This window comes from Lacerta agilis, chromosome 9 (genome assembly GCF_009819535.1).
Source record: "Lacerta agilis isolate rLacAgi1 chromosome 9, rLacAgi1.pri, whole genome shotgun sequence".
NCBI classification, from domain to species: domain Eukaryota; kingdom Metazoa; phylum Chordata; class Lepidosauria; order Squamata; family Lacertidae; genus Lacerta; species Lacerta agilis.
This window is the reverse complement of record NC_046320.1, coordinates 15,210,694-15,236,476: the sequence shown is the minus strand read 5'-3', so window position 1 is coordinate 15,236,476 and position 25,783 is coordinate 15,210,694. Positions and strand designations below refer to the sequence as shown.

The window sequence follows — 25,783 nt, the reverse complement described above, 5'->3', positions numbered from 1 at the left end:
TATAATGGGCTTAGCAAAGGATGGGTGAATCCTTCCGTTCACCATTGCAGCTTGAGTCCCCTCATTTTCTGAGCTGCTAATTTGTTCCAAGTTCAAGATGTTGCTTTTAGCGCATAAAACTTTTTAAAGCTTACAGCCAGTTTACTCGAAGGGTGACCTTCCCCCATGTATGTCCATTTGACTGTTTCACTCTGCAGAAGTGGCACGTTTACAAGTGCCACCCAATGTCCGCTCTGCACTTAGAAAGAATTGATCCTACACTCTGGAATTCCCTCCCCATTGATACTGTGCCCTTTATTGTTTCCTGTGTCTGCTAAAGGCAAGCCTACCCATCCATGTAAACTTGACATATACTTGATCATGAGATCTTATTTTATTATGGTATTTTTTTTAAGCTGCTGATTTTACTTACGCTTTGCAAATGTTTAGGTCGACTTGTTTTTAAAATTTGGTTTTATTGATATTTTTAATGTATATTTTATGTAAACAACTTAGAGATTGTTGATGCTTAACTAGTACATAAATCCTGATAATTAATTAAATAAACTAATTACAAACTTCAGCTTTTTCACTATCTCTGCATTACTGTACTTTCTGTTGCGAACCTTTTAAAATGGCTCAATGGATAAACAGCTTCATGAAATTAATATAGTCTGTTTTCTGACTTCCCAGATATCTTCATGAGAGATTAAAGCAAATTCAAGAAGAGGTCAACATTCTCAAATCAAATATTGTAAAGTATAAGGTAGATTTTGTTTTTGGGATATAATATGCAGTTTCATTCATGTGTTTGTGGTGCGCACCTGCATTTGTTTTCCGTCTTGTCACACATTCAGAGAATTGATTAGAAAGTAGTTTAATTCATTCACAAAAATACAGAGTGCCACACCTTGAGACCTGCAAGGTGATTTTAGTACCTGTAATTGACCTGTTTTATTTTACACAAACTTTTTCAACATTATACGTTCTGCTAATATTGAAATGCTTAATCACATACCCATAGTGATTAAAACATGTTTTATTTGCTTGTTAGAAAAGATAGATCTCAATTAGCTTTATCCCCTGCGAGAATGAAATTGCTACAGAAGAAATTGCTGTAAAAAATTCTGTACAATTCTTGAGCTGCCCAAATCTTTTTGGATTTCTTTCAACAATAAAATGATTTATCCATCATGTTCAGTTGAAAGCAACCATTAATATTGCTTATGTATTCTGAAAATGACACTTTTATTTATTATTATTTAATTTATATGCCACTCTTCCTCCAAGGATCACAGGGTAGTTTACAATATAAAAACACCAAAAATACTTTTTGTTGTGATATAGTGGGTTATTTATTTTAGACCAATATCCAGGATGTCTGAAATGTTTTCCTGTGAACCTCTGTTTTCTACTTAAGTTGGGTGTGAATATGTTTCAAAATTATCTTCCATTTGGCGAAACCTTACAGACAACACGGATGCTGTGTTAAGTTACTCTTTGCTGGTGGTTACATATTCACGCACAATTTTTTTAAAAATAAATAAGGACAGTTTGAGGGACCAAAGTTTGATTTCTTAACCTCTCAGCCTAATCAAAAGTTACGTCAACATTTTCTACTCAAAAAACCCTGCTTTTTATATAATAAAACAAATTGCCATTCTTGATTGCTGTTTGTTTTAGAATGCACTAGAGAGGAGGAAAAATTCCAAGTCTCACAGCAAATCAAATAGCAGTGCACTAACTGGAGTCCTTTCTGCTAAGCAAGGTACTGCATTGGTTTTTGTCTTGCCTTTTCTCTCCGAAAACTACTGGTAAGAACTGCTATTCTGAGACTTCAGCAAAACAGCGAAGATTGTGTTCATGTATTCATGTAATCACTTTGAGATACTGCAATAACTTTGAGCAATGCCGTGTACACCCTCAAAAGTCACCATTTCTGTGAGAGAAGCTAAGAACTGCTGTTCTGGGGCTTCAATGAAAACAGCAAAGATAGTGCTTTTATTTTGGTAGATCAAGGGGTTGCAGTAATAATGAATAGAATTTGATTCTTTCTCCGCCCCCGGTGTCTATTGATGTGTCATTTCCAGGCTTCTGTCTCCATAAAAATAAGTCAGTATTTCTTTTGATTTTTGCAGTCCAAGAGCTGTTATCAGAGGATCATGGATGCAGCCTACCAGCCACACCGCAGTCCATTTATGACCTTAAATCTTTGGCTACTGCTTTACTGGAGACAATCCATGAGAAAAACATGGTCATTCAGCATCAAAGGCAAACCAACAAGTAGGCACTTTCACAGAAACGGAGAATTGTAGAGTTGTAAGGGATCCTGAAGTTCATCTAGTCCAGTCCCCTCTGCAATGGAAGAATATGCTGTTGTTCTATACGGGGTTCGAACTTTCACTTGACTTAGTTCAAAATCTGTTTTGCATTTCGTTTTAAAGGCTTTTATCCTGTGGTATAGAGAAAACACCAAACTATGTGAATGTGGGTGTGCATCTTTATGTAATTGTAAAAATGTAAGGAATTGTAGTTATTTTGCCGTTAATCCAGTGCATCAGTTTTAAGAGATACATATTGCTGACACCACCAGAATTATTAGCACCATCTATGTGCTTGGTGCTTTGCAAAGCACAAGAGGACAGGTCTGCACCCTAAGAAGCTTATGATCCAAAATCCAACATAGAGAAACAGGAATGACTCAGTGGCAAGGTTAATAAAGGAAAGAATATGCTGTTACAGTCGTACCTTGTCTTGCGACCAGGATCCGTTCCGGAGCCCCAGACGCTAGACGAAAAAGACGCACGACAAAGGGCCGCTCTGCACACACATGCGGAGTGGTTTGCCCTTCTGCGCATAGCGCGATTTAGCGCTTCTGCGCATGCGCGAGCGGCAAACCCGGAAGTAACCCGTTCTGGTACTTCCGGGTTTGCCATGGATGCTCAATGAGGCAGACTCAAAATGAGGTACTACTGTATTTCAATGGAAGTGCTTAGGTTTAGCTACTGGCTAAGTCAAGCAGGATGCTGAAACTTAAGTGGCTCTGACGCAGCAGAATGGTTTCATAATACAGTGGTGCCTCGGGTTACAGACGCTTCAGGTTACAGACTCCGCTATCCCAGAAATAGTACCTCGGGTTAAGAACTTTGCTTCACGATGAGAACAGAAATCGTGCGGTGGTGGCAGTGGGAGGCCCCATTAGCTAAAGTGGTACCTCAGGTTAAGAACAGTTTCAGGTTAAGAACGGAACTCCAGAACGAATTAAGTTCTTAACCCGAGGTACCACTGTATGTTACCGAAACCCCCGGCGTTACATTTTTAAAGTAACTCACAATTGTGGCTTGATAAACATGAACGTGCATTCCTTCTTTAAGGTGTACTGTACAGTTCCATTAGCATTACAGAGGTGTTGTTTTTTAAACTATAGGGTTTCAGTTTTTTACTCACGAGCTACATTGGAACAATTTACAAAGTGTAAAATCAGGTTGCAGTGAGAAATACACATTAGCACGAGAAGTACAGATTGGGTCAGGGCACACTGGAATTCACAAAAATTGAATTCCTCAAAACATCCTTAATTACAGTCACTAGTAAATACATATTGCAATAATACTACATATTCCTTGTTACAGCAGTTAAGTCAAGTAAACTGCAGATTCCATAGGATTTGTTCCTGCATATACTGGGTGTATGGTAACAAGAGATCAGTGGATTTGAGGCAAGTATGGAGGAAGGCGTTCTGATTAATTATGAAGGAGAAGTGAACCCATTAATGTAGTCTGCAAATGTGGTGCAGAATACAACCAAGTCCTGAGATTGTACACCCTTTTCAGGAGTGGGTGGATTGCAAAGGCATATCAGATATATATATATATATAAATACACACACACACACACAGACAGTGGTGCCCCGCTAGACGAAAATAATTCGTCCTGCGAAAATTTTCGTGTAGCAGGTTTTTCGTCTAGCGAAGCGGCAATGACAACCGCGCTTTCGCTAAATGGAAAAAAAGACGAAAATTTTTCGTCTTGCGAGGCAGCCCCATAGACTTTTTCGTCTAGCGGGGCATTCGTCTAGCGGGGCACCACTGTATATATAATTTCAAAATAATTTCTGATATATTGGAGACGTTTCTAACCTGATGCGGAAAATATATAAGTATTTCACGCGAATTAATCTATTCCATACGTTTAAATATAAATTTGTGTATCACAAGCGGATGTCTTCTCCCACGACACTGACTATCACCTATCATTGGATATCACCCATCAAATATAAACAGGGCACATGCCCATCAGTGCTGTGTTCCCTGCTTACTATACTTTTAATTACATTTCATGGAATATTTTATCTTCATTTCAGAATCTTAGGCAATCGTGTAGCAGAACTGGAGAAAAAGTTGAGGACTTTAGAAGTCTCTGGTTTGTGGAGTCTTCCAGGTAAGTCCAAATTCATAGTCATAATTTGGGGGTATCTGAACATAAGGACAATTTTAAATGTATATTTCATAAGAAACCTGCTGTTTACATTAGAAAATGCATTGTTTTCCTCATTTACTGCAGGGTGGGTTTTTTAAGTCTCTATAAGAAAAGTAATATGAAATATTTTACTGTACAAGAAATCTTTGTTTTCTTCCACACATAACAGTTAGATTTTTCTGAAATGGAGGCATTTTAAAGGTTCTTTGACAACCTAAATAATGATGTGTTATATTTATCAATCACATCTTGCCACATAATTTTTCTGAACGTGTAGGCTAGTCAGAGTTAAGGAGACCTGGGAATGCCACCAAGAGATTGCTCTTGATTTCTCTCTCTCTCTGTGTATGTGTGTGTGTGTGTATGTAGGTTGAAAACCTTGTCCTTCCAATAAAAGCTTTCCAAGGATAAGGCCCTTTTTGACACAGAAGCCTTCAAACATGCAATTTTGCAGTAGTTTAGTTGCAGGAGAGCTAAGATTAAGGATTTATTTTAATTTCTTTACCATGCAGATGCGCCTAAAGCATAGTAAAAACATGGGAAATGAAAGCTAAAACGATTCTAACAATGCAATCCCTATGCATTTGCATTTAGAAATGAATCTCACTGGGTTGTGTCCCAACTAAGTGATGCTCAAAGTAGAGCCTTTGAAATCAGTAGGCTTTTCTCACTGAAGTCCATTGATTTCAGTGGCTCTGCTCTGAGGGTGATTTGGTTGGACAAAGTCCATTGAGTTCAGTGAGACTTAACTCCCCAGCAGGTATTTACAAACAGCAACCATTTGCGTGTCTGCCGACACACAGGTCCTTTTGGACACGGAAGAGGGCAGAATGGGGTCTGAGTGTAACAGGGTGAGGTGGCTAATGGGCTCTCCACCGACTAGTCCTGTGCAACACCCAGGACAAGTATGAGGGGCAGACCGTGATGTCAGCTTTACCCAGCAGTATATTGCGGATGAAACCAACACCACTCCTGACTCCCTCTGTGATCAGCGCCGCTTTCAACATCAGGCCTCTAGCAGCAGAGGGACAGGAGCGCCAGGTGAAGCCGCCATCACAGTCTCCCCCTCATACCGCAGAGGGAGGAGCAAGCTGTATTGCCACTGCCGCCAGGTAAGCAAGCCTTGATGCCTTGCGTGCAAGCAGGAGAGGCATGCGGCTCACTCAGCTGGGGGCAGGAGCAGTGGAACGCTCCGCTGGGGGGTGGGACCCTTCCTGCCCCCTACCTGAGCCACGCAAAGAAGCTGCACCGTTCCCAGCCCACGAGACACTGGGGTGAAAGCACCTCAGCCCCCCACGGTGAGAGCTGAGGCAGTTTTACCCCGAACCTTGCGTGCTGGGGCCAATACAGTTTGTTGTTTTAATATTGCAGTGTATCCCCAGATCCCGGTGTATGGCTGGCGATAAATCACGATGTTGAAAACCTTGACATTGCATAGCCCTGCCACTGACATGCACGGGGCCAGGAACGGAATCCCCACGCAAAATGGTCGCCGTCTGTTTAGGATTGCAGCTTAAATCTATTATTTTAAAAGATACATTTCAATAACCCAATTGAAATTTTATTAATAAAATTTGGTGGGTGGGTGGGTGTGTCCCCATATTATATTTTTATTCTACTTCAAACATATTCCTGAAATTGTGCCTTCTTGTTAGGACAATGTATTTGCTATGCAGATAAACATTTTTATTCTGTTGCAATCTGGAGAGTACTACATTGGCTGCCTCTAGCATAGTCAGTATAGGCTGCAGAATGTATATTGTTCATGGCACAGACTTTTTGATAAACTTTGCTGCATAGTATGCACATCCTTGAGAATTGTCATGTCTGTGGAGGGCATCAGCATTTTGAGGAGTGGAGTGAGCTGTGCTTAGTTCACATGACGAAACAGTTAACAAACAGTTAATGGCTATGCTGAATGTTTGACTCTTGATTTTCAGCACAAAAGCAATGTTGGCTATGTGTGTGCAAATTTCTTCTTGGAAAGATCACACATAATCATTCACCTTTTGTGTTTGTAGCCATTTTCTCTGGTCAGCTACAGGTTCAGTCCATTTCTTTTAAAAAAAAGAAAAACTACTTTCTCTTTTTTAGCATGACCCCAACCAACAGGGAACATATAGAAGATGTGATAACATAACTCTATGTGCTTATCTCAGTGACAAAAGAAGGGCATTTAGAGTGAGGGCAAGTCCTTCCTGGCCTGGTCAGATAGCGATCTCAAACTGGCTGAACACAACTTCCCTCTATCGAGTTCATCACCATGATGGTTGACAAGCATAAATAATGAATGGTCTAGAAATTTGCTTATGCACTATCTCAATGGACCTCAGAATCAAGAGCCTTGCTGTAATTGTCTATTGGTTGACTATGTAAGAACACTCAAATTGATGGAATAGGGCATATAATGTAGCTATAATAAGGCATATAAAATATTATCAGTGTGGAACTGCTGAACTTTTCAGTCTGGAAACTATTGAAACTGACATTTCCCCCCCAAGAAAATGCTTTCACTAAACTGTAGACTCTTTTCATAACTCCTAAATAGTTTTTCTCTGCCTTTATGGTATTTAATATCAAAAGTTAGCATATGACTAAGAATATCTTATCTAGCATATTTTATTGTATGCCTGAATGCATTTTGTTTTGTCCCTGGTCTATTCAGAAGCTCTGACATCCATAAATCCCTTCTGCCGCTTGCTTTCATAAATCCAAAAAAATGAATATTTAGATGAGGTTGGGAACTGGAGATCCAGTTTTGTTTTACTGGACTGACTGGTTGTTATCACTTCTGAACTATGTTCTCTCTTCTGCAAGCATAGATGCTCAGAGCAGGAGTAAGATTAAAATTAGGTGTTAGCCTCCCATAGTTAATCTGATGTGTGTTCAGTTGCTTACAAGAAAGAAAGCAGGAAGCCATAGCAATCCTAAGCAACCTTACCCTGGAACCCAGTGATAGGGCTAGCAGTGGCACACAACATGCAGTAGCTGGTCAGGCCACATGTTCATTGGCAGGACCCAGCAGTGCTGCTTTCATCCCTACCAGCCCATTCAGTCTCCTGGCTATGAGTTTACCTGGTAGCTGTGATAATGCTCTAGTTCAGGGGTTGGCAAGGTTTACTCCAGCGGAGATCCCTCCATGGGCTGGATCGCGCGTGCTTGAGTGCCCACACGCACAATTTCCTGCATCTGCGCAGACGTGATTTTCTGCATCTGCACAGATGTGATTTTTGGCATCTGCGCAGACACAATTTCTGGCACCATGGAAATGAGTCCCCGCACTGTGCCAGTTTAGCACAGCATGCGGGGACTCACCGAGCAGGCGGCTCGGCTTGGGGGTGGCTCATGGGCCGGTTAAACGACCCCCGTGGGCCACTTGTGGCCTTGGGCCTTAGGTCGCCTACCCCTGCTCTAGTTCCCATCTGCCATTTTGAATTTCCCACAGTGCCCTAGTGGGGAATATTTTTGGCCTGGCGAAATAGATCTCTTATCTTCCCCGCCTTGGTGGTCCGACTGACAAGTGAGTGGGATCAGCCACCTGTCAAGCATCTGTTGTCATACTGACATTGGGGGATTGATAGGTGTGTGGGGGGGTCCCATCCACCTGACAAAGCTGGACTGCGGGATTGGAGAGGTGATAACCTACATAAAGCAGCATTGAACTCCCCACACACCAGCCAATGCACAGTGAATTCAGTCTCGATTTATGCCGGATTCAGGCAGCTAGTTTCCAGCTACTGGGTGGGTATGTACCCATAGGAAGAAGGATTGAATTGTAGTCTTCTGTATGCATCTAGGGTACTGTTGTTGCTTTTAAAAAAAGTGAAAGAAACAACAACCCGCAACCCCAAAACATAAATTCAGACCACACTCACACCTATGATCTTCCCCTGAAGACTGAAATATACAGACCAGGAAATTTATATAGCCCATATGATTATTTTGAGTATATATTTCTGATCTTAATGCTACTCCACTTATTTTTTTGCTGCTGCTATACTTCATTATATAATTGATTACAGGGGGCATAATCTCCCTTCAGTAAACCAGTGCCACTCCTCTGGATAGCTTCATCTTTGTTAATAAACTCCATGTTTCCCTTTCTGTGATTACAGCCCAGGTCTTCTTGGTACAAGCTCCTACAGGCCTTGTGAAATTGCATTTCCTTGCAGCCAGGGTCTGGTACCTTGCCTCCTGCACCATCCATACGCTTGTTTCCGTTGCAAGATTGCCAGACTGAGCTTTGTGCATTGATTGAGGCTTCAAACTAAGCTAATGAGTGTGGGGTTGTGCTCACATTCGTGAGCGCCCCTTCTTGAATGCTTGAGATTGGGATTAGGGCTGTACTTTGACTCAGTTCTAATGGCCACTCCTGCTTCCCCCTTTCTCTGCCCCAAGGCCAACGAACTTAACCTGGGCTCTTCTGGGGGAAAGGCAGGGTGGAAATTTTGACGTAACTACAACAGGTCAGGACAGGGGAACACAGAACTGCTCAGTGACCCCAGCAGGTCATCCCTTCTTGCTGTAGACCAAGACTACATCCAAGAATCTTCATCTGAAAACTGACACTGTGTTTTCATTTCCTTTGGATCTTAACCTTGTTGAGATTGGCACACATGGCGTCAGTTTCCTCCTGAGGATTCTGGGATTTGTAGTTGAAATCTCTGGCCAGGAAAAAAATGTCCTGTATGGACTTTGTGAGAGCATACCACCATTTTTACCACCCCTCCCACATGGTAACTTACTTGGTTGGTTTTGATTATATACCTTCCTCTGACCCCTCTAATTCTGCCCAGACCGCTGCCTGTTTTGATACATGTTTGAACCCTTGTCTATTTTGATCTGCATGGCTGCTTCTGGCTTGCTTGGTCTGACAGCTAGCTCACCCTGAGTTGCAGAACCTGTCTTCACCCTAGCTCACCCTGAGTTGCAGAACCTGTCTTCCTTTTCCATGGCCCGACACCATTGTTCCTTGAATCTTGATTATCCCAAACATGGATTGAAACCAAGGTTGAGCTTGTTCACCTGCCCTGTTCCCAGTGTATGTGCAAAGGGCGAACCAATGAGGCCTGCTTGTCATCTTGCAAGCAGACAGGCAGGCGAAATGCCTTAACCATGGTTTGCTTGGTAGAGATACAACTCTTAAACATGGTGACTGCAGAGCATGATATGCAGACCCACCTCAAACCATGGTTTTGCATCTTGGCTTGTAGTCAATTGCTGCTCACACTCTAGGGTTTGGTCTTCTGTTTCAAGTAGATGATAATCCACTAAATAGAGTGTTTTGGCCTTTAAAACAGAACACTAGCAAAAGACAGGCGATGATTTTAGAATACCTTGTTCTGTTATTTCTGTTTAGGCATCAAATTAATATTTATATAATAACTTTTCTTTCCTTCCTTTTTTTTCTTGCTGCCTGAAGGCCTGAGCTACAATGTCTCAGTGGGATTTGGGAGTAGGTTCTGTTTGACATATGTATTTTTAGTAACTAATCTTAGCGGTGCATTAAATATTGTCACTGCATGTAAATAAATGGAAATGTTATCTGAATGTTTTTCTATATCTGTCAGATTAAGATGTTCAGCCGAGTAAGTTAGATGGCCACAAGAGAAATACAGAACACTGTAAAATTATTTTTAATTGGGAGAAATGGTAATAAGGAAGGATACGAGCTAGTTCTGAATATAATCACGGGTTGTGCAGAACGATGTGGTTTGTAGCTATATAAAAAAACATGACAAGCAGTAAGTCGAGACAATTCCCCCCCCCCTTTTAACTCAGCAATTATGAGTATGGATATCACCCAGCATTGCTACTTACATTTTAATTCTGTGAGTGTTGCTATCTGGTTTACGCATTCCAGATCCAAGCATCATGGAACACAAAGACGCTGGTGGTAAATGGAGAAAGCGGATATGCCAAACCCATTCTGGGTTTCTACATCCCTCACGCATTGAAGGACAGCGGGGATGGTAGAGAACAAGCTTTGCATGTATAAAGTTCCAAGATTTATCCCTCGCACCCCCAATTAAATAACCAGAGTAGATAGACAAAAGGTGTGGCTCAATATAGTACACATTTTTAATGTACACATTGTTTTAGTAGGAGCATTTCAAAACTTGTATAGGGAAGGTGGCAAAGTCACCCTTTTGGGGATGCCATTTTTGACGGTATCCCAGTGACAAGAACTTAACGTACAACAGATCATAGCAAAGATGAGATAAGAGGAACCTAATTTAATTAATACTTGAGTTAAAATCTTTCTTACTTTAGCAATTCAAAATACTGATTCAGATAATTGGAGTGTGGCACATGCTAAGCAAGTATGTAGATAAAAACAAAAAGTGTCCTTTTATCCAAGTGTTTGAATCAAGAATATTTAACTTTTTTTTTTTAAGATTCATGAGTTGGTTCCTGCTTTTCTCTTGCATTAATATTAAAGATCTAACAGTTAGGACCAGATTCTTGTATGTTTCTCCATCCAGTCTTGTAAAGGGAGTGTGTTATGTAGTAAGGCTGAAAAACCTCACCATTAGTCTTTGGAGACCAGGATTAACACCTTCAGTGTTCTCCCCCCCCCCCCACATGCATAGGGAATTTCCCTCTGGATTTCTGATGAAGTTACCAAACTATGTTTCCATGCGCTAAACCACACGGAATAGACACACATAATGAACGAGGCAACAGAAAAGTAAAGCTGCTCAGCCTTCTACTCTTATTTTGAGGTGATAAATGAGAAGCCTGTATGACTCTACACCATGCCAACATTGCCCCACTTTCAGGAAGGGGTGACACTTGCGCCGGGAAGAACGCTGGTATAGCACCAGCCCACCCCCCCACCCCTTGCTGGAGTCAGTAAACATTGGTGGAGAGAGAGGGTGTAATGCATTGTCAGGCAATAGCTTTCCCTAGAATACCTTCGGGGTCACTGTTTTAATAGTAGTACAGCTATTCTGAGGGACTAGCTACGTGTTGCATGCAAACACATGAAACAGAGATGGTGCGCTTTGTTCCTTAAAAAAAGTAGCTTCCGCAGAGGAATACACACACACACACACACTTTTGGCCTCCTAGTACAGTATCATTGTTAGAGGCATATGGAAGCAGGTTTTTTTTTTAATGGTTTAAATCAGGGGTTAGCAAACTTTTTCAGCAGGGGGCCGGTCCACTGTCCCTCAGACCTTGTGGGGAGCCGGACTGTATTTTGAAGGGGGGGGGAATGAATGAATTCCTATGCCCCATAAATAACCCAGAGGTGCATCTTAAATAAAAGGACACATTCTACTCACGTAAAAACACGCTGATTCCTGGACCGTCCATGGGCCAGATTTAGAAGGCGATTGGGCCGGATCCGGCCTCCGGGCCTTAGTTTGCCTACCCATGGTTTAAATGGTGCTGTGCTTTAAGGGACCACAAAAGAACTTATTTGCAACACATTGGGAGACACATAGGAACAGTAACATTTTAAATGGTAAAATTGAATGTCAATTTTGGAGGGTCTTGGCAGGCTTCAAAAAGACTCTTGACCCCAGCTGCATAGGCATTTGCTTGTTTCTCTATCAGAAGGCTTGAGAATGAAGTCTCTGGAATGAAATGAGCTGATTTTTAAGAGGGCAAAGGCCAATACAGACTTAATGAAGGACTCATTCAGAATGCTCCAAGATAAAAGCAGAAGAAAACAAATTTTGGTTTTAGGAATCATGGTCTGCAAAAGCAAAAGTCAAACATCCTACAAAAATGAGGAGTTAAAAAGGTTCAAGTAATGCTGTAAGAATAAGAATTTCTCATTAATTGGACAGTGGGTCTAAATAAATAGGTAGTAGCAGTAAAATAGCAATAGTCTTACAGCACCATTATCTCAGTAATCTCTTCAACAACCCAGAAAATTCATTATTACCTAAGCCCACCCAGCTAGTTCAAAGGTGATATGATATTTGTACTTGAAATCCATAGCATATGCTGTTCCCCATCCGCACTCCACCCTCAGCTTGAATTTGCTAATCTATATTGCAGTTGTCAGATATCCATCGTCCATTAAAATGATTTTTATAAATCCTGATAATATCTAGTATATTTCACCTAAGATGCTTGTATTAGTAGGTACTGTGGTAGAAATTTCCCAAAACGCTCTTGCAATATATTCTTACACAGATTGGTATCTTATTCTAATCTTCTATAAATGCAAGTCTGGTTTTTCAGGCCTCTTCTGATAAACCAGCTTGTGCTCGTTGGTTTGCTTTTTCAAGTAGCCCCCCTGGCTGAATACCCATTGAAATATACCCGGTGGCGGTATACCCAGATTACTTCTCCCATCTAAATGTTGCCCATTACCGCTTTTTCCTTTCCATAAGGCTACATTTTTGTCCACTTCCCGCCCCCCACCCCATATGAACTATACATAAGCACCTCAAGATGTATAAATCATAGGTAGGTCAAAATAGGAACAACCTCAAAGCAATATCTTTAAATGTCACAGGAAGGTTGCTTTTGCACCAGTTGCCTGTTAAAAATGGGCCCCATATATTGTAAATGCCGCATTTCTAGGATGGTTATAAGAAAAGGATCCTAGATAGATGTTTGTGTGCATTTGTACATACGAAAAATTAGAATATCGTGGAAAGGTTCATTTCTTTCAGTAATTCAGCTTAAAAGGTGAAACTAATATATGAGATAGACTCATGACATGCAAAGCGAGATATGTCAAGCCTTTATTTGTTATAATTGTGATGATTATGGCGTACAGCTGATGAGAGCCCCAAATTAACAATCTCAACTTCGGGGTTTTCACCAGCTGTATGCCATAATTATCACAATTATAAAAAATAAAGGCTTGACATATCTCGCTTTGCATGTCATGAGTCTATCTCATATATTAAACTACAGTAGCTAATGAAAACAATTGCTTATATAAATGGACTTTTCCACGATATTCTAATTTTTCGAGTCTCACCTGTATGTGCATGAATTCCTGTCCAAGGATCTGACTTCAAAAAACATTTGTTTTTCAGGAAAGCCATTTCTCTATTCCTCTTTTGGCATTCCATATACATGCTAAGTAAACATGTGGGAGGGAGGCATTGAATGAGCATGTTAGCTCTGCCTCCCCAACACCATTCTGATCAACCTCCAACTCAAGGAGGAACTCAGTGGGAGGAACTTCCTGTTTCTAATGGAGGTTCCCTGCGTGCTTTAGAAACCTGGAGAATCAGAGCAGCAACTGAGGAGCAGAACTTGTGTGTTTGTTCCCATTCCCCACCCCCATGTTTACTTATCATGTAGGTTGAATGCCTGAAGAGGAATTCTGTGAGCCTCAGATCTAAACAGAAATATTATCTGTATTAGTATTACTCTTTACACTGAAGATACTTGCATAATTTCTGATAGGGTTGGATTGCAGTTGAACACATCTAGCTTGTGATTTATTTCTTTAAATTATTGTCAAATGAGGCAACCACATCTTTTAACCAGATGTCCTCGTACAAAATTGTCTCATTGGGTTTAATGCAGTTGAACTGTAGTACATATTTTGGCTCATAGCATAGCTTTTCCTTTTCTATAGAGCAGAGCTACTGAAATATGCCTGTTGGGTGTATACGACGTGTTTATTTAAATGTAGCCTCACTGTTTAAAACGTTGCATTAGTAAACTCTTCAGTTGTGTTGGAGAGTTAATGTTTCCATGCCCCTCTTACTCGCAGGTGGCAAAGATACAATTACATTCAGTGACCCCGCTATGCCTATTATCCAGAGGTCTCGATCACCATTGCTATCTTTCGCAGATAAGCCACCGCAGAAGACAGAAGGTAAGCATCTGGAGTCATAACGAAAGGCTGGTGTAGGGCGATTTTGTCTCTTGTGCCACCGAGTTTGAATGTGTAGGGGAAAATAAGGATGAAGCTGTTTAGAGATACCTGCACTGTCTCATTTTTGCACCACCAGGATAGCATGGGAAGCAAGCCCATGGCCACGGGACAGGAAACAATACTCATTGGTGGCTGGTGAGGCAGCAGGGGTGGGTCTTCGTCGCTCTCCTGGCTTCCAACACAGTGGGTCACTGCCACCTACCAAGAGGGTGAGGTATATTGTAGCTCCTGTCACCATGCACCACAGTGAGCTTCCCAAACTTTGCCCCTCTCTGTAAGCAGCAGTGAGTCACTGTGTTGGGAAGCTGGAAGAGCAACAGAGTGCCACCTGCACCGTATCAATGGCAGCTCTACTGCCCATGCGACTTCTACTATCCTCCATCATAGCATGATCCAATCCAGAATTTGGGTGATCACTTGCAAGAGCAGGAACTGCAGAACAGACTCCTCCCATGTGGTTTGGGGCTTTTCATGTTGCTCTTGTCGTAGCCGTACTGTAGCAATTCGCCTGCTGCCACTGCGGTGTAAGGAGACCGCATTCTGGACAGTGGCATGGCAGTCTGGAAGGGGTAGAATTCTGAGCCATGCTGCTTTAGGCCAGAGGCTGGACGTCACTTCTGAAAAGTCCTTGCACAAAGTAGAACATCACATCAGGAAGAAAGTGTGCTAGCTTCTCCCAGAAGAAATTTTCTAATGTTGATAACTTTTTTTTTTTTAAATGACTCTCCATCTCTGGTCTGAGGTAGTGCAATCCAGAATCGTATCACCTCATTCTGTGCAAAGTGTAAAAGGGATGTGTTAACACAGGCTGAAATTCTATACATGTTTACCTGGGATTGAGTCCCACTGAACACAGTGGGGCTTACTTCTGATAAGATGTGTATAGGATGTCTTGCACTAGAAATCCATGTTTAGTCAAAAGGACTGGATTAGGTCAGATTAAAAAACAATAATTTATCAGATTGTTTGAGGGGTGAGGTATTCTAGCTACTCCAAGCATGTAAATAAAGCAGATTTTCGTCCAACCATACTTGCAATTTCCTTGAATTTAAAATTGGCAATTGAGGAAGTCGAGACACATTATGGGTGCACCAAAAACGGGCACAAACAGGAAAACACTGGCATGGGGATGATGGTTCCAATTTGACCAGGTTGGGGAGCAGAGAGCTCCTTGTCAGTGTTGGCAGATTGGCAGCTCAGCTTTTGTCTGTATGCCCCCTCTTCGTGAGTCAAGGGAATGGGCAAGTCTGAACGGGAAAATACAAATATATATTTATATGTGTTACCTTAATTGATGTTTTTATAATTTTTTATAGTTTTTATAATTTTATAAATAGGGGGTGATGTTTTATGTTGTAAATTTACTGCTTAGTCTGTTACTTTAGAGTCCTTTCGAAGTTCTAAGTAGAAAGGCTAAGTATACATATGTTGTATGTCATATGTTGTTTGAAAAATCGTGTGTGATGGGCCAATGGCCATAATAAATATCTATCTATCTAGAGCTCCTTGTCAGTGTTGGCAGATTGGCAGCTCAGCTTTTGTCTGACTCTTCGTGAGTCAAGGGAATGGGCAAGTCTGAACGGGAAAATACAAATATATATTTATATGTGGCCAATGCTATTTAAAGTTCATACGATGTTGGCCTTCCTTTCTAATTCTTATTCATGCAGGTCTGATGCACAGCATACAGTTCGTACTAGTTCCTCACAGTAATTAGAACATGGCTTTTCTTTGATTTTTTTTATTATTAATCTATTGCAGTGTCAGATAAAATCTGACTCCAAGGTTGATTTAGTTCCATGAACCTGGCAAACTGATTTTCTTTTCTCCTCTAGTAGAAAATAAGCGTAATTTGAAGTAGCCTATTAACCATTCCATCATAAAATATTGCAAGCAGACTAACCCCAATTATCTAACAGGCTCCAGGGACAATCATTCCATCAAACTAACAAGTAAGCAAACTTTTCTCCACACCTTACTGCCCTCTCGGAGTCTGATCTGGAGGTCCCCCATGTATCTTAATGCATTTGGATCAGCTATAATCAAGGCTGTTTGTATATTAAGCACACATTTTGCACTAAGAAAATTAGAAATTCAGCATTTAATAATATGAGCATGTGGTTACTTTGCATACTGCTATTCAGTTTTGCATAGTCCATTCTGATCACAGTATTGGAATTTGAAATGGTGTGGCAGGAAAGGTTTGGGATAGAATGCATTTATATAAATGAATTCAAATTCCTGTTTTATATGGCTTTATATCACTGTTTTATTTATTTTAAGATGATTTTTTAAGGATACTTCTTACAAAATATTACACTGTACACTGCTTAAAAAGGTAAAAGACCCCTGGACGGTTACATCCAGTCAAAGGCATCTATGGGATTGCGGCACTCATCTCGCTTTACAGGCCAAGGGAGCCAGCGTTTGTCCGCAGACAGTTTTCCCGGGTCATGTGACTAGCATGACTAAGCCACGTCTGGCAAACCAGAGCAGTGCACGGAAACACCGTTTACCTTCCCGCCAGAGCAGTACCTATTTATCTACTTGCACTTTGACATGCTTTCAAACTGCTAGGTTGGCAGGAGCTGAGACTGAGCAACGGGAGCTCACCCTGTCGCGGGGATTCGAACCACCGACCTTCTGATCGGCAAGCCCTAGGCTCTGTGGTTTAGACCACAGTGCCACCCGCGTCCCTTGTACACTGCTTAGAGAGTTTTAAAATATTAAGTAGATTATAAATGTTTTAAAATAAATAAACATAAGATATAAAGAAATGGGAAGTGAGGGTCCACAAGCACATACTTCCTATGCATTTCAGTGCCTGATCTGATCACAGTTACACATTTTTTAATTCCGTGAATGAGCTGGACTTGCATCTTAAAAGTGGTTAGGCCTGGCTATTTTTTTGGAGCCAACTATGTAGTGGAAGACTTGTGGATAAAGAGAAATCATGCATGTACTGTACCTTGTTCCTGTTACCCATGCTGCCCTCAGCCAAGTTCATGGAACCAAATCGACCTTTGCAATCATAATTTATTCTGTGTTGATAAATCACACGTGAATCTACCCAAATAGTAGATCTATGTGTTGCGCATGCTCAGGTCCTCTCGCTCCGTTAAAAGTGCACGAGGAAGAGCAGAGATGTACTCGCTAGCCTTACTCCCTTTGTCAGATCTGCAGGTCTGCTGCTCTTCATGCGCTGGAAAGAAAAAGCCTGTGGTATAGTTCATTAAAACCTCTCTGTCAGATTTAGAATCTTGTACAATAAGAGTTCTCATTCACAGCAAAGCCTCTTGAGTACCTGGGCTGGCCCAAGGCATTTTGGCCGCCCCCGAGGCAAAGCAGAAAATGGCAGGGCCCTACTCGCCAGGGAAGAAGGGCAAAGACCTGCATCAGGAACAAGCAGGGGATAAAGTTTTATATTGGGAACAAGGCAGGAGTGCACCCACAGCAGCTGTGGGTGAGGCATCCCTTGGAGGCCAGATCTGCTGCCGCCTGAGGTGGTCACCTCACCTTGCCTCATTGGTGGGTCGGCCCTGATGAGTACAGCGGGCTTCCTGCTGCAAGTATTCAGTCCTTTAGCATGCGGGCAGGAGGAGGGCCAAATACTGGGGGCACGGCAGAGGGGATGGGGCCAGCCGGCCAGCTTGTCTTTGCTCTTCCTCACGTGATTCTAATCACATTGGGGAATTGAATGCCCAAATTGGTGTCATGGGCGCCTGTGATTCTGCCGGAGTGCACAAGAGGTGTTGGATGTTAAATTCAGCTTGCTGAGAATCAGAACTTGTTAAGGTGGAACACGAAACCTGAGGGTTTAGGGTTAAGCACAATTCTCATAAGACCTTCTCTGCTTCAGAACTGAGGTGACGGATAAGATGTCAGAACTACCCCCTTCAAAACAGCTCTGCATATGGGAAATTAGAACTCTTCAGAGCTGGAGTTTGTTAGCTTTACACACACACAGAGAGAGTTAATGCTGTAAGAGGGGGCTAAAAATGCAGGTCCTGCACTTGTTTTCTGAGGTGCTACAGTGTATGAATTGATATCCTATGCCAGTGGTTTTCAGCCAGTGTGCCATGGCACCCTGGGGTGCCTTGAATGATGGTCAGAGGTGTCACAGGCAACACTAGCCTCTGTCCCTCTTTCTTTCCCTCCCTCATCTGATGCCCTTTCAAGTCTCTGCCTCCCCAAAGTTTGCACAGCTGTTTATTGCAGCAGCCCTGGCTATAAGCTCCGCAAGCAAATGGTGCCGCAAGCAAAGGGTGAGAGGCTGCCAGCTCTGCAGGCAAGGGGTGACAAAGATGCGCTCCCGAGCCCCACAGGGGTGCAGCAGAAAGAATGTAGTTGGTTAAGGGAGCTGTGGACCTCTGTCCTATGCTCTTTCTGAATTCTTGAGGTATTTTGAAGAGCAACATACAGAAGGTAGTGGCAGAAATAGAGCCTTCACAACCACCTCATTACACTGTGATGTTCTTTGCTATCCTATTATTTATTAAGTTGTTCTGTTCTGCAGTTAGCATTTCCAATGGGAAATAAAACTTTCTTCCCTTAAATTCTCATACTTTTTCTGTCCCTCTGCTTTGTTTTTCCTTTTCATTTTTTCCTCCACACTCCCCTGTTTTATCTGCCCCCAAATATTAAAAATACAGCACTTAAACGGTGGTCATACTAATTAATACTCAAGAGATTCAGACATCTTTACTGTAACTTCAGGCTGTCTCCAGACTCAATGTAATTGGGGTTTGTTTTTTAAAGAGTGTGTTACATGAATTCAAGTAAGTGTCAGTTCAGCTTTGTTTCTTATACTAAACTTTCCCCCCCCTCCTGAAAATTTAAGGTCTAGTCTAGTTCCTTCTCTCATCACTTTGTCCCACGCTTCTCAGGAATGGCAAGGCTGGGTATATGCTTCGCTTCCATGGGGTTGGTGTCCCGGCAGGACAGAGATCACAATTTAGTGGGATGAGGAACGAAATCATTGGCACATGTTTTCTATGGAGTAGCTTTGAAGGAGCCAAATAGAAGATGCTTCTGAGAGTAATGTGTAAATGGGAGAGTGAATTGAATGGGGAATGGGAAATGTCATTGTGGAATGTGAGCCGCTGGGCTAGCTCAGATGTAGTGATAATTGCTCTTATAAACCATAGAGTTTTAGACTGAGAATTATATGCCCACCCACTTCTTCCTCCTTTCTCTTGCATGTCACAATTTAAAACCCCCTGGAGTTTGTTAAACCACAGTTTGTTAAACCGTTTCATTTGAACCGGGAAACTGTGGTTTAATCTCAAGACAACTTTACCAGGATATGAAACCAGATGCTGATCCAGGAGCAGGAAATGTATGAACACAACACCTGTTCTTGTTACATCTGAACCGACCCATTGAGTGAAATAACAAACTATGGCCTAGGTCATTCTTAGAGACTTTTTTTGGACATTCAAAGACAGCAATAAGAAGGAAGATTTAATAGTGTGTACCCCTCCTCATTCTTCTGAGTATTGTCTGAAGGGTGTACTGCCTGAGGACAGGCTTCAAGACAATTCACTTTCTGTGTTATGGAGGTGCCCACTTCTGGTTACCCTCCAAACCGGGAACTGTGCTTTATATCCACATAAATGCGATGTTTCCCCATTTTTCTCTTCTAGAAGAAACCAGAGAACAAGAGGAAACGTGTGCCGTTAAAACAGAATTGACACTTCCAGAGAAAACGGCTGCAGTTTCTGATGATTCCTGCACAAACCAAAACAACGGTAACAAAACCAATCATTTTCATCCATCATTACCCCAGTTTCCTTCTGAGGAAGACGGTGCAAATGGGTTTGGGAATGAAATCATTAAGCTGACAGAGGAGCAGGCAGCTGCAGAACTGGAAGGGAGCAGAGCAGAATGTTTGACAGAGAGCCAGGCAGCAGGTCAGCCAGAGCTCAGCAGCTCATCCGAAGGCGGATCCCCCTTGCCCAGCCCTCCTCCCTTTGACTCCACAGAGCCCTGCAGCCTCGGGGGGAACAAACACGCAAACGAGAAGCAGGCCGCGGAAGAAGAGACAGGAACCTCGGAAAGTGACACTGAGATTCTTTGTGACAAAAAGGATGAAAGCGGTGACACAGTGGACGCCGAGGGTGATGAAAAGCAAACTCTCCCAGCTCCAGATTTCAGCGACATTCCAGATAATGTACCTGCAGCTGTGACAGTTACAGACGGTGCTTCTGATCTGGGCTCACCGTGACTCTCTTTGACCGTGGCATTGTTTTCTGAAAGGATGTGTCCCCAGTCTCGCCAAGCTTCTCTCAGCCGCCTCCTTGTTTGTCTGTCGAGAAAGATCCCCTAACACACACACACACACACACTTCAAACACTTTGGTATGTACAAACAGATCCTAGAGAAATGTGAAAAAAGGAGCAGGAGTAAAATGATGGCTTTCAGAATTTTGCCCTCTGCTATTTGCTGCGATTAACGTTATTAGATAGAGTGACATAATTGAGAATAATGGGGCTTAGCACCCCATCATTATGCTTTATCACGTCAGTTACATCTCTGTCTCTTTAGTATGTATAATTCTTGGTGCAGTGCCTGTTTGAATGTCTCTTAAGAGCCTGGAACGTCAGGGTGGGGGGGGGGAGGAGTTGCCTTTGGTGAAGCCAACAGAATCAGAAATGGTAAAACATAAAGGCTTCAATGAACGAGCTTTCGGTTTCTCAGGGTGGTGGTGGTGGGGTGATTCTTCCTGGCACACACAGTTTTATAGTAAACAACAAATTACCTTGATATAACTGGTGGCTGTACATACAGAATGTCTGGTCATCTGATTAATTACTTACAGACACACAATCACACAGCCTATTTTGCTGTTTCTATTTTGAATGAGCTTTTTCCGGTAAATACTAAGGCACAACAGCGTATTGACAAGGCTGGCCTTGCTGGCCATGTATGTACTACCACCCCTTCCTCTTTTCCCTGATCCTGCCCCATCTTCCATGCAATCTGTGAGCTCTCGCTCTCTTCCTCTCCTCTTTCTCCCCCCCCCCCTCTCCACTTCTCTCTACTTCAGTTCTTGACTTCCCGCATCTCTCTTATGGCTCATACTTTGGGTTGTATCAAATGGAGTTCGCCTGGCCTAGAAATGGAAGCTGAACTCCTTCCGTGTCAGAATGACGTCTTTTTGGGCTTAAACCAGGGAAGAGTTGGAAGCCAGATGCCTTCTCTGCTTTCATTTGAGCAGCATTTAAACTCAAAAGTGTACACCTAGGGAAGTATATATTTTTCTTTCCCTTCTGATCCATTAGCCTTGTGGATAATAGTTGAAATTACTCTTTTTCGTAGCCATTTTCTCTCTTCAATTCTTCCCGTGGTGGCAATCAATTAGTTTCCATTGGGAGAGAGTCTTTAGGGCTTCCTGCGCCTGCTGAGCAAAGCTTTCCATAGCCTACTTCCACTGATTCTGAAGTGTTTCCTTGCGGTTCCTGGTAGGACAATGGCTGTGTAATATTTATTGTGGATATTTTGCAGCTGTGGAGCTAAAGGGAGGCCTGATTTTTGTGTTTTTTGGTTTGGTCTCTCCCCCCCCCCCCCCGCACAAAAAAAAAGAAACAATCTCAGCAGCTGTAGAGCTTGTCTGGGCCTCCAGCCGTAGAGGCAATTTTCCTGCTGGCTTGGGAACCTAATTGCCTGTAAATGTTCATTTCTCACTCCTAGAACTTAAAACCAATTGGAGAGGGGATTAATCCAAATTTAACAATGCTGTTCGTAAGAAAGGAGGGAAATCCTTCCCGTATTGAGCCTTAGCTTTACAAAATAAATACCTGCCAGCTGCACATTGTTACAGGCTGCTTGTTAGCAGGTTCGTGCTGGAAGCAGTGGCAGACCCAACCCTTGAAAGTCAGCTGAGCTAGATAGCAAGTGTTGCTTTGATGAAGGGACTCCAAAGTGGACAAGCAGATTGTACCCCAGGCTTGGAACCCAGAGGAACCCTGAAAAGAGCTTCCAGATTCAGGATCCTCCAGCCAGCTGGAACAATTACTGGTTCTAACAAATGTTTGGCTGCTAGAGAAACCCCATTTGATCTCTCTCTCGCTCTCTCTCTGTACCCCTTGCTCTTTCTTCTTCCAGTACAGCAAGGGAACAAGGAAGTCATTAGGCATCCATCTACAGTATGTGGAGATTCCTTTTAGGCCAAAGATTGTGGAATGTTTCCACATGGACACAGAACAAATGACAGCATTTTCAAAGCCGGAGAGTTTTGTTTCAATCTTTCTTTACTTTTCCAACCCGTTCAGTTTCTCTGTTCCAAGAGAAAAGGGGGGGGGGAGAGAGAGAGAGAGAGAGACTCTGCAGTATTCCTTTAATACTCCCTTGATCTTGGGCATTGCACCACTCTGCTATTTGCATCCCATTCTTTTTGAGCAACACTGGTTTATTCTAAATTAAATGCTTTTGTCTCTTGCATTAATATGAGAAAAGTTGAACCATTTATTAGTTTGCATAATTTCATTCCTCATAGTGCAGTGGAGGAGAAGGGGGAGGATTACGTTATCTCTTGAATTTGTGGTACTGTTGCTTTTATTGATAGAGTAGCTGACAATGTTATCGACTCAGCACAGCGTTTGTGCTTTTATTGGTAAAATAACAGATAGCCTTATTGTCTCGATTTGTTGTTATAGGAATGACAAAACTGATACAGTGGGAAGAGTAATGAATATGCACCAAACTTATGAATATGAAATTCTGGAATTTTGCTCATCATAAATAAGACATTCCACATCCCAATGTTCATTTCAAGATGTATATTTCTTTCTGGTTTTGTCACAGCCTTGATAAGGGCTACAGCTAATGCTGATGAAGTCCTAGTGCAGAAAAAATAGTCAAGTAGGGAGGGCAGCTTAACATATACAAGTTCATACCATGAATGGCCAATGTTTTGCACTGCTTTAAATTATGGAGTGAGGGCTGCCATTTGCATTTTTTAAGTAGCGTCTAGTTTGGAGCCCAGCTGTGCTAGTGAAAATGTTTTCATTTGAGATCCGTAGCTTCCGGTGAGCTGGAATGATGCTATCATAGGGAGAGATTGAATTAAGGTCATATATGTGTAAAAGCAAATACATACCGGAAGAAGCAAGTCAGTTTTTAAACAATGCATGTAGCTATTAAGGTATTAGTAACAGATATGCTGTTCCCTAAAAATAAACATTCCTCGGCTCTATGATCTAAAAACTTCAGTACTCCAAAGAGCAGGGGGTGATTCAGTGACTACTTACACAGTTGCAAAGAGCGACGGGATACAGCAGGTTAAATGATAATTGAACTTCCCAGACCCAGTCACTATTCAAATCCATGAAGTAGCCAGTTCCCTCTTTGCTTCACTTCCAGTGTTGCCACTCACTGTAACTACCGTATTTTTCGCTCCATAGGGTGCACCGGACCATAGGGCGCACCTCATTTTTAGAGGAGGAAACCCAGGGAAATTTTTTTCCCCTGTTTTCCTCCTCTAAAAGCCCTGTTTTTTTGAGGATCAGCTAAAAGTTTAGCAACTTTTTTTGCAAAGGGAAAAACCCTGTTTTTTTGAGGATCAGCTAAAAGTTTTGCAGTTTTTTTGCAAAGGGAAAAGCCCTGGGTTTTTTTTGAGGATCAGCTAAAAGTTTTGCAGCTTTTTTGCAAAGGGGGAAAAGCAAAGAGGAAAAGCCCCATTTTTATGGGGTTCAACTCACATTTCTGCAGCTTCTAAAGGAAAGGGAGCCTTTTCTACAGTTTCCAGACAGATAATCTAATCAGCCAGTCACATGTCACTGGGGAAACAAACAACCTCCCTCTGCAGCACATTCAACAAAGGAGGGCGGGGCTGAAAGGGAACCGGGACTCTTATCTCTCTCCCGATCTCTTGCTGATCAGCTGCTGAGCGGGGTCCTTTCAACACCCCCTTTTCTCTTTGTAAAATAAAAAGCATGATCCTCTTTTGGCCCCTGGGCAATTCAGCTCCAGGGACCACCATTCGCTCCATAAGACGCACAGATATTTCCCCTTACTTTTTAGGAGGAAAAAGTGCGTCTTATGGAGCAAAAAGTACGGTATGTGTGATCTTATATCTAGACTTCTGGTGATACAGATTTTTTGGGTTTTTTAAATCAGGCAATGTGATGGCCCCATGTTATAGCTGAATTCCTGTCAATAACACTCTTCCTGGTTTACTTTCTCTCCGTTCTTCTGCTCCTCCAATTCCAATTTTTGATTTGCTGGCTTCCTTAATCATTTAAAGGTCAAGTGGGGCACATTCCATGTCTCACCCTTACAGAGAAGAGAAGGCAGGCTGATAAAGTGATGGTACATCCAATGACATCTACTTTAGACCTAAATCACGCATGTTTACTCACAAGTAAGTCCCCCTGTGGCTTAATAGGGCTTACTCCCTACTGTGCTTACAGCAGCAGCCTTCAGCCTCAAAAACATTGGCTTGTTTATCTGAGAGCAGCACAGTTGATGCTATTTATTGCAGAGGCTCTTATGAGTGTCAGTTGTGCTTCCTTGTTGGGACTTAATTCTTTGCTATCAAAAATCCGAGGGAGCTTTCATTTCGTTTTTGATTGCCATTTGCACAGGTTATAGTATTACAGCTATATTCGTTTAGCTCCCAGTTGAAACCAGTACGTGGCCCCATAAATTTGCACTTGCATCTACTATAGATTTTTCAGTTGCGGAAAACAGTAAATGCCAATGGTAATGAAGCCTGGACGTCTGGGTACAAGAGTGCCCATTCCCCTTATCACTTGTGGCATATAATTGCAGGGGGTTGGACTAGATGACCCTGGGAGCCCCCTTCCAACTCTATGATAATCACCTTTGAACATGGAAGTGCACCACAGTAGATCTACATATTATTTTTACATTCCAAGTTCCAAACGTCCCGTGGCAACCTAAGCCCTATTCCAGCATTCGTGCAATGAAGCCCTTTTCACGCTGGAAGTTAAATGGCTGCAAGGGAGAGCTTCCTGTACTTGTAAAACCTCCCTGCACAATTTATAGCTCCCTGTACTGGGAATTGCAGCAGGCTCTCTGTTTCAGGGCTTTGTCCTCCAGTGTGCAGTGGGGGTGTGGATGCAATGAAGATTGTGCGTCCAGCTCGGGGGGGGGGGGGAGCTTCATCCTGCTCCACTTTAGCCTTCCTGGTGTTGCTGGATGTGCCCCATTATTTGTCCCATAAAATGAGTAGCTGCCATTCTCTTTCAGGGGGGGGGGGGTAAGCTCTTCACACAGGGACATGGATACAATGAGGACACTGAGAGTGTTCACTCAGTGGGGGCTGGGGGGGGAGTTGAACATTGCCATTCATGATAGAAAAAATTAAAATCCAGTTTCAAAGGTTCGGTCCAGTTCGACCAAGAAAGAGACAGAACCCAGCATAGGGCTGCGATTATCAGGCTTCAGCTGTAAAATGAAGTAAATCTAGTCTTACGATTCTGAATAGGGATCTGCTA

At 42.4% G+C, this 25,783-nt stretch overlaps 1 protein-coding gene across 3 annotated transcripts in view; it reads left to right on the top strand.

The window, feature by feature from the left end:
* CCDC149 (coiled-coil domain containing 149) overlaps positions 1-20,952 on the top strand; it is a 54,865-nt gene extending 33,913 nt beyond the window's left edge. For 2 of the 3 annotated variants that reach the window (XM_033160311.1, XM_033160313.1), the window contains 6 exons: positions 673-745; positions 1,663-1,747; positions 2,118-2,262; positions 4,343-4,419; positions 14,156-14,260; positions 19,966-20,951. In XM_033160311.1, the coding sequence (XP_033016202.1) occupies positions 673-745; positions 1,663-1,747; positions 2,118-2,262; positions 4,343-4,419; positions 14,156-14,260; positions 19,966-20,546 (1,066 nt within the window). In that variant the 3' untranslated portion in view covers positions 20,547-20,951. Of the gene's footprint in view, positions 1-672; positions 746-1,662; positions 1,748-2,117; positions 2,263-4,342; positions 4,420-14,155; positions 14,261-19,965 lie in introns of all 3 variants that reach the window. The other variant, XM_033160312.1, reaches the window with a different exon arrangement.
* The last annotated feature ends 4,831 nt before the right edge of the window (positions 20,953-25,783 follow it).